The sequence below is a fragment of the Quercus lobata genome, chromosome 5 (genome assembly GCF_001633185.2).
Source record: "Quercus lobata isolate SW786 chromosome 5, ValleyOak3.0 Primary Assembly, whole genome shotgun sequence".
Taxonomy (NCBI): Eukaryota; Viridiplantae; Streptophyta; class Magnoliopsida; order Fagales; family Fagaceae; genus Quercus; species Quercus lobata.
Window position 1 is genome coordinate 61,155,195 of NC_044908.1, and position 16,043 is coordinate 61,171,237.

General features: G+C 37.6%; 2 protein-coding genes and 1 pseudogene across 2 annotated transcripts; all 3 read right to left on the reverse strand.

Moving 5' to 3' along the window:
* Positions 1–1,140: 1,140 nt before the first annotated feature.
* On the reverse strand, positions 1,141–9,293 carry LOC115988701 (annotated as a pseudogene).
* A 1,738-nt stretch (positions 9,294–11,031) lies between these two features.
* On the reverse strand, positions 11,032–12,065 carry LOC115990854 (receptor-like protein kinase FERONIA). The gene has a single exon (XM_031114626.1). It carries the CDS (start codon positions 12,061–12,063, stop codon positions 11,032–11,034), a length of 1,032 nt encoding a protein of 343 aa, XP_030970486.1. The 5' UTR covers positions 12,064–12,065.
* A 1,103-nt stretch (positions 12,066–13,168) lies between these two features.
* LOC115988602 (receptor-like protein kinase FERONIA) lies at positions 13,169–14,651 on the reverse strand. Its single transcript, XM_031112165.1, has one exon. It carries the CDS (start codon positions 14,542–14,544, stop codon positions 13,522–13,524), a length of 1,023 nt encoding a protein of 340 aa, XP_030968025.1. The 5' UTR covers positions 14,545–14,651; the 3' UTR covers positions 13,169–13,521.
* Between the last annotated feature and the right edge of the window lie 1,392 nt (positions 14,652–16,043).

A 16,043-nucleotide genomic window follows, 5' to 3' on the forward strand; every position in this document is an offset into this window, starting at 1 on the left:
TTTTATCATATTTGCATTTTGAAGAACTGTGTGAGTGTGGTTTCTATGATAGGTTACTTTCCCTATATTAGTATATTGTCTTTGAAGGCAATCGAGTACTTACCTTAAACTTGACTTTAATGGAGTCCACTTCAGAGATGTATTCATGAAAATAGTATGCTTAAATGGCCATAAATATTTGGAGTCAAAATGTTTGCATCACCTTTGTGATTGTGGGATTAGAGTTTTCACTTTGTTGTTTGTCTCCACTTCTATCAAGTGTTCTGTGTTAGTACAGATTGCTACCCATGGTAATTGGATTAAAGTTTGGGATTTGTTGTCTATCAGTCCCATGTAGCCATATGTCTCCATCAAAGTCCCTCAAACGGTGCCTTGAGCAGTAAACTGTCTGTCTTAGTCATTTTTAGCCTTGAGATATATCCCAAATTATTTATTGAGTTGTTTGGAAAATTCTTTGGATCTTTTGTGATATTTTTTCCTAATGGGCACATCCTAAACTAATGCCGGTGTGATATTTTCCTCAAATTGAGAAGTTTTAATTAACTGCAGACTTTTTTTAAATCTATGCCTCTTATGTAATGTCACTACTATTTAAGCACGATGAGCTAAGGAAAAAGAAATCAACATTGAGATCAGTCTCTAGGACATTTTTCAGCAACCATGTCAATGCCTTAGAACATGGTTAATTAATTATTTCCTGAATGTAGCCTTACATACCTCATTAAGTTCAATAATTTAGTTGATTCTCAAAATAAGTTCAGTAATTTAGTCTTCTTGTGAGGTCCATTCTATGAAATGAAAAAATAAGGGCTATGGTTAAGAGCCTGCCAAATTGAAATGAAAAAAAAAATAGTTGTATCCTTTCTATGTCTAATTCCAAGACCAATACCTCCTATCATCATGAATCCTACAATACATTGGTCATACATATATAATGCAGCATAAGTAGTAATACATTGAAAAATATTCAAAATAATAACACAATCATATAAAAAATAAAAAATTTAACACGCGCAATGTCGGGTCTGCGACTAGTCTTCTTTATAACAAAAACAAAGGTTGCAGTGAAGTAGCTAAAGAATTTAGATAGTAATTTTATACAAACTTGGAGTTTGTTTTTAATTGTTAATCACCCTTCCTCGTATTCTAAGCTCAGTTCAGAAAAATAATGGAAGGCACATGTTGGACTTTGTAGAAATCATCTCCTTCTTCTTCAAGCCTATGTTTGAATGCTCTTGGCATCCATTGTATCTCCAGTTCCTTTAGCATGCCGACAAACTTCAATCCATGTGGAACTGTTAGCAACTTGTTGCAATCTGTAATCTCTAAACGGCAAAGACGAAGCATTGCACCTGTTTCCACTGTCCACTCCTGCAAATTAGGCAAGCCTCGTAGTAGTAAAGATTTGAGTTGAGGAAAACCTTTCTCAGAGCAAACCATTTGCTTCCCAATAAAGGCTTCCCATCCTCTTAGGACCCTCAAGTAAGGTAGCTTCTTGAGTATTGGCATTGGATCTTTCGCAAGTCTAGATCCCCACAAAGTTAACTTGGCAAGGTATGGAGAAAATTCTTGGTGATTTGGTAGCTTGTTAATCCACCCTTCTATGTGCAGCTTGTGAAGACGAGGACAGCCTTGTACTACATGTCCTACATCTACTACCTTATCAGGGAATGAAAGCATTTCAGTATTCATGGACAAGGATTGAAGGCTATTTAATTTTTTGTTAGGGTGATTGAAGATTTCCCCGAACTCTTGGAAGTCTCTTGGGTCATTTAGCACCAATTTTCTAAGATTCGTCAAACTAAGAAGATCTCTTACATCACATTTGTTGGTGGGGAAGTTTACTAGTGTCTGTAAATTACTCAAATTTGCTAGTTGCAGCTTATCATTAGTTAAATAGTTACACCACTTCAGAAGATAAAGATGTCTCAACTTTTTCATCTTCCATATCACTGTCGGTATTAGTACAGTTGATTCCTAACTAAGTTCTTCAATGGTTTCCAAATTTAGGGTCTCCAAAAACACCAAATTGACTATGGAGGAAGGCAATTCTCGTATACAAATTTTCTTCAAGCTTAAGAACCTCAAATGAATCAAGCTTCCTATTAGCTTTGGTAACTGTCCATCCAATGACTGGATTCCTTCCAGATCCAAAACTCTAAGCAATTTTGAGTACTTAAAAACTTATTTGACTTGCTGGCTATTTTCATTGAAGTATATAAGGGACCTGATCTCAGGATTCTCTTTGTAATAATTATTTACGAGAAGTTCATCAAAAAATATGGCAAGTCTTTGAATACTACCAATTGATGAATCAACTGTCTCATTTCCACTCCAAGGACTCACTATGTGGAGGAAATTTTCCTGCTTTGCCTTTGACAAGCATAGTCTCTCATAAGATCATGGAGACGACAAGATTTAATCCTTCCATTTGACCCAATTACACCCACTTGAACCATGCATCTATTTATCAACTCAACCAAGTAGCGTTCTACATAATCTTCTAACATTTCATCTCCCTCTAGTTCATACTTCAGTGGCACAAAGCCTTCTGCCACCCATAGTCGAACCAACTTCTTTGTTGGTATATTGAAGTCCTCTGGGAAATGGCTTAGATAAAGGAAGCATGGTTTCAATTCATAAGGCAATTCAAAGTAACTCAAAGCCAACACCTCGTGAACTCTTAATTGTTGTCCTTCACCTTGGCCTTTGCCTAGGTGTAATTTTATATTTCGATGCACAATTTCCCACTCATCCAATGTTTCTTTTGTTACTAAAAGTCCTCCAAGCACAATAATTGCCAGTGGTAAACCAGCACACCTTGCCACCATTTCCCTCCCTAACTTCTCCATATCTTTGAATATTTTGAATTCTGCTTGTTCAAAGGAACTAAATTAGAAAGTATTACATTTTCAAGTATTTGAAGTTTTATTGAAAGGAAAAGTGATGAGGATGAAAGGCATGGAAAGGGAGAATTAGGAAATTAGAGGCACAACAAGAAAAAGAAATAAATGGGACCAGTGCTTAACCAAATGACAATACTCAATACAGAATTACTAGTACAAATGCTAAATTTAGAACCCACAGCTCTACCATATATATAGAATTACTACAAGTGCCAATAATAAATTCTTTGATTATAAAGATGTGCTCGAGACTCAACAGGTGAATCTAGTAGCAACAAGGCTGTGTAGATATCTTCAAATTGGTGGGACAAAATTCAAGAAATGCGACTTCTCAAAGGATATCCGAGGTAACAACATTCAAGCCTTCTAGAGACACAACTACCCTCATAATTACTACAACTTCCAATAGTTAAATATACAACTCATAATACAAACTCAAATCACAAGACAATACACAACAAGATTTGATGATTATAAAACTTATTTTCAAGACAAAGATTAATTGACCAAGTCCACATTTTCAACTGAATTTTAATCTTCAAATGGCTCTATCTTGAATTCTTACTTTGGAAATTACGTATTCTGTTATGAAAAACTACAATATCCCACCAGATTAAAAAGAACTTGTCCTTTGGTTTAAGATGATAGCTTTTCCCTCTTTCAGAATCCCAATAAAATCATTCTAGTCCTTTTTAGAAAAAAAGACAAACTAACATGCTACTTCTCCCCCCTCAAAAAAAAAAAAAAAAAAAAAATGCTACTTCTCAATCAGGCATCACGCGTGATAGGCATGGCTGAATAAATTTGAATGCATAATCTTCTTTTCATTAATTGAAATTGAAACAGTTTGCACCTATTCACCTCATAGCTTTCAATAGTTGATTTGAAACCCTCTTCAAAAAGAAACCATTTGCATTTTCACAGCTTTTAATACCTTTGATTAAATAATAACTACAATAAAACCACTATTAATTAAAACACTCATCTGATGAATCTGATGATAAGATGTTGTAGATATGAATCAAGATTTCCACAATTTGTAGTGTGTATGTAGTAGTACATATGTATACAATAAAAAGTGGTTGGATGAGAATATACTTGGATCGTTTATGTGAAATGCCTTCTTTTGAAACAGCTCCCAACTCTGTTCTTCATTTAAATAGCCCGGCTCATGTAGAAAACCACTTGGATCTATATGCAAGGCTACTTCTCTATTGCAAGTTGTTAGTAAAATTTTGCTTCTACTTTCCTGTCCTAATGGGAAGCCTGGACTAAGTAAATCCCATGCCTCTTTGCCCCAAATATCATCCAAGATCACCAAACATCTCTTCTCTTTCTGAACTTGATTAAGCTTCTTTGCCAGCTCTTCATCTCTCATTTTCAAAATTTGATCCCTTTCATATTTGGTTGGAGAGGTAAGTTTGAATAATATTCCTTCCCAAACATCTCTTGTTTTGCATTGTTGAGATATGTTAGGTTCTAAAGACTTAGGAATTAATGTATTTAGAACTCTAATGTATATTGTTGGCAAACCATGATCAAAACAGGTTGTTTAGTCTTGTTTAGACTTGTTCAAAGTTGTGTCTTTTATGTAGAGTTGGATTCGAGCTGATGCAGAATTAATAATGCATTTCGGCCTGGTTCGATCAATCAAAGCTTAGGCTCGATCAATCGAAAATCGGACAGAATGCATTTTTCTGCAGAATTCCAACTCAGCCCTAGTTCATTAAAACGTTTAGGGTTTTATGTTTTTACCCTGAGTATATAAGGCAAACCCTAGCCACGTTTTAGATGTTGCTCATATTGCGATTTGTGTAAATCTCTTGTGAGATCTGTGAGGAGCTTTCCTTTACACAAGCTTAGGGTTATCAAGAGGAGATTCGTTCAAGAACTTGATGATCATTCAGTTGTTGCCATAAGAACTTAAAGAAACACAAACGGGTGTGCTTGTACTTGCTAGAGAATCCAAGAAAGAAGGAGTCCGTGGTCTTAGAGCTTGCACGTGGTCGTGTCAGTAGGTTTCTACTAGTGGGTAGCAATAGGATGTTAGTGGTCTAAGTCGCTATTGTAAAACTTCGATTCTTTCATAGTGGATTCAGGTTTACTTTGAGGATAGTTAGGTTAAATCCTTCCTAGGTTTTTACTGGTTTGGTTTTCTGGGTCATCATATCATTGTGTTATTTATATTTCCGCTGCTTTGCATGATATGATTATTTGATTGTGATAACCTAGATCTGGAATTTGGACTAAGCAATAATTTAGCTAATTAACTAGGTTAATTCAATTGTATTTTAAGGGGTCTAAAAACTCACAAGTGGTATCCGAGCCTCTGTCTGTTTCGATTGATCGAGTCTATTTTTTGATCAATCGAAATTGGTTCTAAAAATTTAGGTGAGCCTCTATTTGTTTCGATCAATCGAACTTAAGATTTCGATCAATCAAAAATCATATGAGAAGTTTTTTAAAAACTAATTTTTAGTTGAGTGGAACACTTTTTCAAAAAGTTCTTTAACTTTTCTCTTTACATACGACTCGGTCAAGGCACAATCTCAAATTTTTGTCGTTTTCGTCCATTCTTTTTGCAAGGTTTTCCTTTCCCAAGGCCGGTAAGACCTTTATACCCTTCCTTTTGCATTTATTTTCATGTTTTCATGCATAAACTCGTGCATTTTGTTGGGATTTTAGGACCTTTTCAAATTTGGAGTTTTTGTTGTTTCAAGCCAAATTTTCTGAAATTGATCAATGGGTTTTTGTTCTAGGATGTTATAAACTTGATCTTGATGTTTAATTTGATCAATTTGCTAAATTTTGAGAAATTGAAATTTCTAGGGCTTGTATGTACCCGATTTGGGGATTTTGTTCAAATTGAGTTTAATTGATGAAATTGGCTTGTTGAATTGATGTAATTGATCATTATATTCTATATTCTAACTTGTGTGATGATCAATTGGTCAATTTTTTACAAATTGAACAAGTGGTTTTTCAAATTTTGGGGTTTTTTTGTTAGAAACTCTATGCTCAAGCCAATTTTGTGAATTTAAACTAAAATTGAACTTAGTTTCACTGCATTAGAGCATGCATTATGACATTTAACTGTTCATGCATCATATAGATTTTTGTTCTATATTTTTTTTGTGCTAACTTGTAGTTTGCCCTTGGTTTTTTTTTTTTTTTTTTTTTTTTTTTTAAATTTATTTATTTATTTATTTATTTTGTTTTGCTTTGTGTGTTTGTCCTTATCCTAGCACCATGCCTAGGAAGACTAGAGCTCATAGGACACCCTCCACTTCCTCTGAGTCTCCCTCTAGGAGTGTGTTGTTTCGGAATGACAAAAGCAGAGAGGTTTATGAGAAACTGAACTGTAAGAGAAAGATATGGGCTGAGCGTTCGGTTGTGTTAGATGAGCTTGATCCCGCCATTAGGGAAAACTTTGAGAGTAGAGGTTGGTTGTCTTCATTAGAGGTAGATCATCCACCCCCAACCGCCTTGATTAGAGAGTTCTTCTCGAACCTCTCTTGCCACATCTTTGATTCCAACACCTTTGTTAGGAGTTAGATACGAGGTGTTGAGTTCACCATTACCCCTAGGATAGTGGCTGAAGCTCTTGGGGTTCCGGTCATTAGGCAGCTTGTTTATCCTTATGAGGAGTCTCCACCCCTTGATGACGTTATGTCATACATCACTGGGTCTTCTATCCAGTGGGGTTCTAATCCTCAAATCACGTCTGCTGAGCTTACTGAGACTACCTATTTTTTCTTTAGGATATTGTGTCATTCTTTGTGGCCTATTTCTCATCTCCACACCATCCCTCTTGAGCGATGTGTGTTTTTGTACACTTTTGTTTTTGGTGCGTCTATCAGTTTTCCTCATTTGTTTCTTCACTCTTTGAACGAAGTTCATAGGAGTTCAGCCGTTGCTCATGCTCTTATTCATCCTATTTTCATTCATAGGATTTTGTTGTTCCTCGGTTTAGTTGACTTCCCTGCCGGTGAGCCCATTCATGTTATAGCTCCCATAGGTGCCACCTTCCTTATGCAAAGGGCTGTTCACTTGAGAGTTGGCTCTACGTATCCTAGAGGTGAGTCTTCTGGTGCTGTACCCCTTCCTCTCTCTTCTATAGGTGCTAATACGGCTGAGGCGTCTGGTGCTGCTGCTGTTGATGCTGATGTTCTTCCACCGACTACTTCGGATGATTCAGACATTCGGCGTACGTTGGATCATGTCTTGACCGTTCAGGTGGCTCATGGACAGATTTTGGTGGATGTGCTCGATGAGATCCATACCTTGCGTGCAAAGTTGGCACAGTTTCGACGATCCTCACTGCCACCTCCTTTTGATGATGGATTTTGATTGCCCTTTGGCATTCCGTCACAAAAAGGGGGAGTACATTTAGATTTGAGACACTTGTAGAGTTTTTTTTGTTCTTAGGGGGAGAGTTTTTTGTTTGTTGGAGCTTAAGGAGATTAGATTGTATCTAGGTGCTTTACTTTGTATTTACTCTTTTTTAGCTCTTGATGTATTTTTTGTTGGGCTATTCATGATAGGGGGAGTTACATTTATTGTTTTATATGTTTCTTGTTTCACTATTTATTGACTTATATTTATGAGTTTTTCATTGATATATGTCTTTATTTTGTGTTGAGTGAAATCAAGAATTTATTTTGTTTACTTGTATTTTCCACACAATGCGGTTATGCGTCTTGTTTAGTGTTTCAGGAAATGTATAGGTTGATTCAATTGAGCTGCTGTCTACACTTGCAACTGATGGATAGTAGTTAGGATTGGATTTGTTATAATGAGCATTTTTTTGTAAAGGGCTTTTTTTTTTGTAAACTTTGAGCTTTTAGTTGTGTTTTGTCATGGATTGCCAAAGGGGGAGTTTGTTAGGTTCTAAAAACTTAGGAATTAATGTATTTAGAACTCTAATGTGTATTGTTGGCAAACCATGATCAAAACAGGTTGTTTAGTCTTGTTTAGACTTGCTCAAAGTTGTGTCTTTTATGTAAAGTTGGATTCGAGCTGAGGTAGAATTGATAGTGCATTTCGGCCTGGTTCGATCGATCGAAACTTAGGCTCGATCAATTGAAAATCGTGCAGAATGCGTTTTTCTACAGAATTCTAACTCAACCCTAGTTCATTAAAATGTTTAGGGTTTTATGTTTTTGCCCTGAGTATATAAGGCAAACCCTAGCCACGTTTTAAATGTTGTTCATATTGCGGTTTGTGTAAATCTCTTGTGAGATTTGTGAGGAGCTTTCCTTTACACAAGTTTAGGGTTATCAAGAGGAGATTTGTTCAAGAACTTGATGATCATTCAGTTGCTGCCATAAGAACTTAAAGAAACACAAGCGGGTGTGCTTGTACTTGTTGGAGAATCCAAGAAAGAAGGAGTCCATGGTCTCGGAGCTTGCACATGGTCGTGTCAGTAAGTTTCTACTGGTGGGTAGCAATAGGATGTTAGTGGTCTAAGTCGCTATTGTAAAATTAACTTCGATTCTTTCATAGTGGATTCAGGTTTACCTTGAGGATAGTTAGGTTAAATCCTCCCCAGGTTTTTACCGGTTTGGTTTCCTAGGTCATCATATCATTGTGTTATTTATATTTCCTCTGCTTTGCATGATATGATTGTTTGATTGTGATAACCTAGATCTGGAATTTGGACTAAGCAATAATTTGGCTAATTAACTAGGTTAATCCAATTGTGTTTTAAGGGGTCTAAAAACTCACAAGATATATAAGCCCAAGCGAAACCATCAAAGTGACGCCTGGCCTCACTATGATGGTAGACTTTCTTAGCAAGAGTGGTCTTTCTAGACCACCCATCCCACAAATAGACACAACTTGACAGTGTTTATCTTCATTTACCAACTGAGCAACTACTTCTTTTATATCTTCATCCAACCCCACGATATACTCTTCAACAATATGGGAATAAGACCATCTCAATTGCCTTTGTCTGTCCAGCGCAGAACTTGAGCCCACTTCTTTTATAGAAGTCACACCATAAGTTTGTAAACTTCTAGTAAGATCAGAGATTCTTGTTTTAATGTCCTCAATCTTGGACCCCACTTTGTAAAGCTTTCTGGCGTTGAAAATAGGAACATGTTTCTTGAATGTGCTGTCTCTATTCTTCAAAGCAATTTCAAGGGCGAAAGTTTCAATGACATCCTCAACTTCATAGGCAGCTTCCCGTATCTGTGAAACCCAAATTCGAACACTCTCATCTTCGTTTTGCCTTTTATCTGCATCTTTTAAAAAGCACTGCATCCGCTCTAATTCAATTTGTGTTTGCTTGACTTGTTGGCTCACCCCTTTTAAATATGTCGCTTCTTCAATCAGAAGGTTGCCTAGCCTTCCCACTGCATTGAAAACTACAGACTCGGCCATGCTATGCGCCTCCTCCTCCTCCTCCCCTCACCAGAACAAGAAGCAAATATCAAAGCAAATTTCTCTTCACTTTGCTCCACCAGTTTTTCATTTTAGTTTGTAATATTGGCTTTCATTTCTTTTTACTATTCTTGTAAAATAACCAAACAAATCACATATTATAATTGTTGAAGATTTGTGTTGCTTGTGCAAATTAATTAAAACAGCTACTCAGCTCTAATAAATTAATTAGAGCACATAACAACGACCCCATATATGCCGCCACCGGGAATGTCTCCTACAATAAATTAATTAGAGCACTTGACAACGACCTCAAATCTGCTGCCAGGAATTCCTCCATTCAAACCAATTAATTTATAGCACTGACAACAACCCCCTATATGTGCCAAATCCTCTTTTCAAACCAAGTAATTTAGGAATAAAGTTTGCACTGTAGCAATAATTTTACATAATATTACAATACAAGAAGCAAGCCATGCGGCACATGGCTATTCCAGTAATGCCTACCATGTTGAGGAGGTCCAGAGGAAGATCTCCCATGTATTGCGGCGATAATCAGCCGAGAACAGAACAATCTTTGTCTGCACATCTCCTAGTATGTTTTGTCTCTTGTTCCATGCTTCTGTTTTTTGCGCTCTATCTGTTGGTGTTGTAGTAGTTTCAGACTTTCTGGTTTGGCCTTTTACTCTCTCATTTACGTTCTCTCTTCATGTAGTGTACAATCGCACACATTTGCATGAATGGTGTACAATAATACAATATTGTACACACTCCTAAATAAAAACCTTAAGAAATAGAAAGATTTGAGATATCCATTTTCTTTTTTGGAAGCATCATATTCACCGATGTCTACTCTTACAAAGAAAACGTTCAATGCACTTCATGTGCAAATCAGTTTGACTGAAAAGTGTAATAGACCTTGAGCAGTTTGATGAATAAACAAGCAGGGATCCCCATAGTAAATACTGCGAACTAATTTATGACCAACCTTGTAAACTGCAGCATAAAGGCTATTACCGGGTGTTGTTCTGACCAAAGTCAGATCTTGGGAGGAAAAGGCACTTGTGCCTTACAACTCAAGACCATCTACGGATCTACCATTGCAACAAACGTAGGCCGCTAACGGCTAACCTATCTTGCAGCATAAATTTAGAATTGATCTAAATTGTGACAAATTTAAGGCTCAACTTTATCATGAAGAACAAAGAATACGGTATCTTTGAAATAGGATTTTCAGGAAAAAAAAAAAAAACAACCATTCGAATTTGGAAAGTAAATGAGTAAGACTTTTACAGGCCTTCTCCAAGTCATAACGTTTTACAAAAAAAAAAACAGTCAACAACGTTGAGATTATTGTGGTTGTTAATTCAAGCTTACAAAATACAAAGAAAGTCATTTACATCAATCTATGAATACTGTGTAGCATCCATTACCGTGAAAACTTTATCCAACTACCATTGACAAAACTAAAATCAGACCAATTTCCCAAACCCAAAAGAAGACCTCCACACTGGTTGTGGCAGCAATATCACTGACAAACAATCCATTCTCACCCACTTGGTTACACCAAACCTTGAAATAGACTTTGAAGTGGAGAAGACCCCAATCCAAATGTGAATTTGATAATTGTATGTTCATTAAGCCGTTTGGCATGGCGGTGCCCAAGAACAAGTTGGCTGATTCCTCATAGAAGCACTCACAGGTATATTTAATTTAACAATGGGATAGGTATATTGAATCATTGGTCACTACCAGAACCCACATCATCTTTCCTCGTCGCAGCATCTGCATACTCTTGCAGCTCCAATGCGTGCTCAAGGCCTACCTCCACTTCACCAATCGCAGGACGTTCCAAATTGTCTTCTCGCAGGCAAGAAGTGGCAATGTCCACGTATATCTTGAAACACTCCGGAGCTATCTTCCCTATCAGATAGGGATCAATAAGCTGATTAATGGTCCCATCTTCTACGCATGCTGGAGCCAAGACGGCCATACTCTGTTCTCTCTCTGATTCCATGTCCACTGATCTTCTCGCACAGAGCACTTCAAACAGTACCACACCGAAACAGTAGACGTCAGTTTTATCGGTCAGCTGACTCGTTCGAAGATAAGCGGGATCCAGGTATCCAACAGTACCCTTCACTACAGAATCAATCCTAATTAAAGCCTTTGACAAACTCGGGGGACCCTTCTTGCACAAGCTGAAATCTGCCAGCTTGGCCTCCCAGTTCTCACCCAACAAAATGTTTATCAACTTCACGTGGCGGTAGATTATAGTATGCTTAACTCCAGTGTGAAGGTAGTGCAGTCCACGCGCCACTCCAATGCAAATCTGTAGTCTTCGTTTCCACGGGAGGGGATCATGTTGGTCCTGGTGGAGGAGGTGTATGGCGAGGGATCCACCTACGATGAACTCAAAAACTAGGATCATCTCGTGTTTTTCAGTACAATATCCGATGAGATTGACGAGGTTAGGGTGGCGTAGCTGGCCAAGCAACACTAACTCCGTCCAAAACTCTTTGAAAGCCTGTCCTATCCAATTACGACGCTTTATTGCAACGCTTACGGTACAGTCACCAATAAATCCCTTGTATACTTTGCCAAAAGCTCCCTCACCAATTACTGAATCATCGTCGAAGTTATTGGTAGCTATCTTGATCTCAGCGAGTGAAAATCTCCGGCATAATCCCTCTGGAAGAAGTAAAGATTGTTTTGCTCTCTTCCCGGACGTCCTGAATAACTTTGAAATATACTGTGAAATAGCTTCCATTGACGCTTCGGTCATACACCATGCGATTGACGACAAGAGAATTATCAGATTCAATGGAGTGGAAAGTAGCAGCTTTGACCCGGAGATGATTGATTAGATTCAATGTAGTGCTTTTATAACTTCGAAATAGAAACGGGTGTTCATGACACCAAGCAAACCAAGGAAACTACCAAATTGAACAGATTGATTTCAGCCAGTTTCCAAAGTTATGGGTTCGGATTGAAGTTTGTTCAAAAAAAAAAAAAAAAAAAAAAACGACGTATGAGATTGATTGAGTAGTAGGTTCAAAATGTTGTAATAAACCAATTTTACATCCTAAACAGTCAAACATCCTTACCTCTATCCTTCCTGACCGCCGCTCATCTATCATTCCGTTTTTTCTATTCATTCTTGTTCTTCTCTTTCCTTTTCGTTCTCTATTTTTATTTTTTTATTATTTCACCGGCCAAGGTGCAGTTTACTTGTTGGAGTTTTGAAATGAGTTGGCTCGGTTCCCATTAGGAATTCTTTTGGATTACTTAATAAATAATACATGGTTTTCACCTTCTGGTAGGTGGGGTTATATATTCTGTGGTTCAATCCAAGGGGTGGTTCAAGGGACCCCTCTACCTTGTTAAGGTTCTAGGTCATAATATATATATACATATATATATATATGTATATATATATATTTATTTATATTTATATATTTATTTATATTTCCCTTTTCTGTTCATCTATTTCTTTTTTCTCCCTTATCTTTTGTGAACCGATTTTCTCTGCTTTTCCCTCTCCACTCACATCCAGTCACCAGAGATCACCGTCCCATTGCATATCTTCATCAATATCTGTCATCCCATTTTAGATCTTTGCAATCTCTGCTGATCTTGGTTTCCTTGACAGGTTAAGTTTCTTGTAGTGCAAAGGCCACTTTACCTATCTTGCAGCATAAATGTGGAATAGATCTAAATGCAACTTGTGACAAATTCAAGCCTCAACTTTTCCATGAAAGAACAGAGAATACGCTATCTTTGAAACAAGATTTTCGGAAAAAGCAACCGTTGGAAAGTAAGTGAATAAGACTTTAAGAGGCCTTTTCCAAGTCATAAAGTTATACAACAAACAGTCAACAACGTGATTATTATTGTGGTAGTTAATTCAAGCTTACAAAATACAAACAAAGTCAACTACAATTTCAATCTATGAATATACTGTGTAGCATCCTTCACCGTGAAAACTTGATCTAAGCATCTAAATACAATTGAACATATCTAACAAAACTAAATTCAGACCCATTTCCAAACTCAAAGAAAAAATCACTACAAATGAAGACCTCCATACCGTGGCAATGATATCACTGACAAACATCCCATTCTCAGTCAATCTGCACTTCTTTTGGTTGCTCCTAAACTTGAAATGGACTTTGAATCAACCCTAAATAGAAGCCCTACAAGTATATTTAACAATGGGATAGGTAAATTATATTGAATCATCCTTCCTCGTAGCAGCATCCGCACGCTTTTGCTGCTCCAGTGCGTGTTCGAGGCCTGCCTCCACTTCTCCAATTGTGGGACGTTCCATATGGTCTTCTCGGACGCAAGATGTTGCAATGTTCACGTATATCTTGAAACACTCTGGAGCTATCTTCCCTATCAGACACGGATCAATCATCTGATTAATGGTTCCATCTTCTACACATTTTGGAGCCCAGATGGCCAGACTCTGCTGTTCGCTCTCTAATTTCATGTCCACTGTTATTTTCGTACAGAGTACTTCAAACAGTACCACACCCAAACCGTAAACGTCAGTTTTATCAGTCAGCTGCCTCGTTCGAATATAAGCAGGATCCAGGTATCCAACAGTACCCTTCACTGAAGAATCAACCCTTATTAAGGCCCTTGACAAACTCGGGGGACCCATCTTGGACAAGCCGAAATCCGTCAGCTTGGCCTCCAATTTCGCGTCCAACACAATGTTGCTCAACTTCACGTCACGGTGGATGATAGTATGATTCACCCCAGTGTGAAGGTAGTGCAGTCCACGCGCCACTCCAATGCAAATCTGTAGCCTTCGTTTCCACGTGAGGGGATCATCTTGGTCCCGGTAGAGGAAGTGTTCCATGAGGGATCCATTTGCTATTAACTCGAAGATTAGGATCATCTCCTGTTCGTCAATACAATATCCGATGATATTGACGAGATTTGGGTGGCGTAGCTGGCAGAGTAGAAGTATCTCGGTGCCAAACTCTTCGAAACCCTGTCGTGACGTCGAACTCTTACGCTTTACTGCAACACTTACGGTACAGTCACCAATAAATCCCTTATATATTTTGCCAAAAGCTCCCTCACCAATTACTGAATCTTCATCGAAGTTATTGGTAGCTATCTTGATCTCAGCGAGTGAAAATCTTCGGCATAATCCCTCTGGAAGAAGTAAAGATTGTTTTGCTCTCTTCCCGGAAGTCCTGAATAACTTTGAAATATACTGTGAAATAGCTTCCATTGAAGCTTCGGTCGTACACCTAAGCTTGACGACGAGAGAATTATCAGATTCAATGGGAGTGGAAAGTGGCGGCTTTGACCCAGAGATGAGCAGATTCAATGTAGTGATTTTATCACTTTGAAATAGAAACGGTTGATACCAAGCAAACCAAGAAAAATTGACAAATTTTTCTTGGTTTGCTTGGTGTCACCCGTTTCTATTTCAAACGGGTGACACCAAGAAAACCAAGAAATAGAAACGGGTGACACCAAGAAAAATTTCCAAAGTTATGGGTCCGGATTGATTTTTATGTTCAGAGAAAGACATTAAAAAAAAAAAAAAAAAAAACATTTGATATCGATTCAATTGTAGATTCAGAAGGTCTAATAAACCAATTTTTCCTCCCAAACAGTCAAACATCCTAATCTCTTGCCTTCTTGACCGCCGCGCTTCTATCATTCCGTTTTTTCTATTCTAGTTTTCTGTTCATTCTTTGTTTTTCTCTTTCCTTTTCGTTCTCTATTTTTATTTTTTTATTATTTCACCGACCAAGGTGCAGTTTACTTGTTTGAATTTTGAAATGAGTTGGTTCAATTCAATTAGTAATTCTCTTGGATTACTTAATACATGGTTCTGGCCTTCCGGCAGCTGAGGTCATATGTCTATGGTTTAGTCCAAGAGGTGGTTCAAGGGAATCCTCTTCCTTGTTGTCATAAAATAAATAAATAAATAAATAAAAAATAAAACGCTTCGGTCGTACACCTAGAGCTTGACGCGAGAGAATTATCAGATTCAATAACGGGAGTGGAAAGTGACGGCTTTGACTCGGAGATGATCGATCATATTCAATGTAGTGCTTTTATTACTTCGAAATATAAACTGGTGTCCATGACACCATGCATGACGTTTTTTTTCTATTCATTCTTTGTTCTTCTCTTTCCTTTTCTTTCTCTATTTTTATTTATTTTTTATTTCACCGGCCAATGGTGCAGTTTACTTTGTTGGAATTTTGAAATGAGTTGGTTCAATTCAATTTGGAATTCTCTTGAATTACTTAATAGTTAATACATGGTTCTGCCTTCTGATAGGTGGGTTCATATATGATATATCTATGGTTCTGCCTTCTGATGGGACTGACGAACTCACCTTTCTTGGACGACCTCATCGAGACCGACGAGGCTGTCCTCTGAGACGAACTAACCACATGTCCATATCACTGACGAAGGTAACAAAACCATTCAATACAGCCAATAATGTCCCGAGCGGTTACAAAACCAGCTGTACAGACTGTTGGATGCCTCATTAAGGCACACATTACTAAGCATGAGACGTTACCAAAAGAGACATTAAAATCACATTAACAACCATAACGGCTAGGGGCTATGGGAGCATATATAAAGCACTCACAACACCAACACAAGGTACACAGACACACCTCAAAGTATTTCTAGTTATTCTGATACTCCGTTATTTTCTCAAAGTTCTCTTATACTGACTTTGGCATCGGAGACGTTGTGGCA

Bases quoted from the DNA above. Each gene is read 5' to 3' on its own strand.
- LOC115988602 (XM_031112165.1), bottom strand. From the start codon at position 14,544: ATGGAAGCTATTTCACAGTATATTTCAAAGTTATTCAGGACTTCCGGG.
- LOC115990854 (XM_031114626.1), bottom strand. From the start codon at position 12,063: ATGGAAGCTATTTCACAGTATATTTCAAAGTTATTCAGGACGTCCGGG.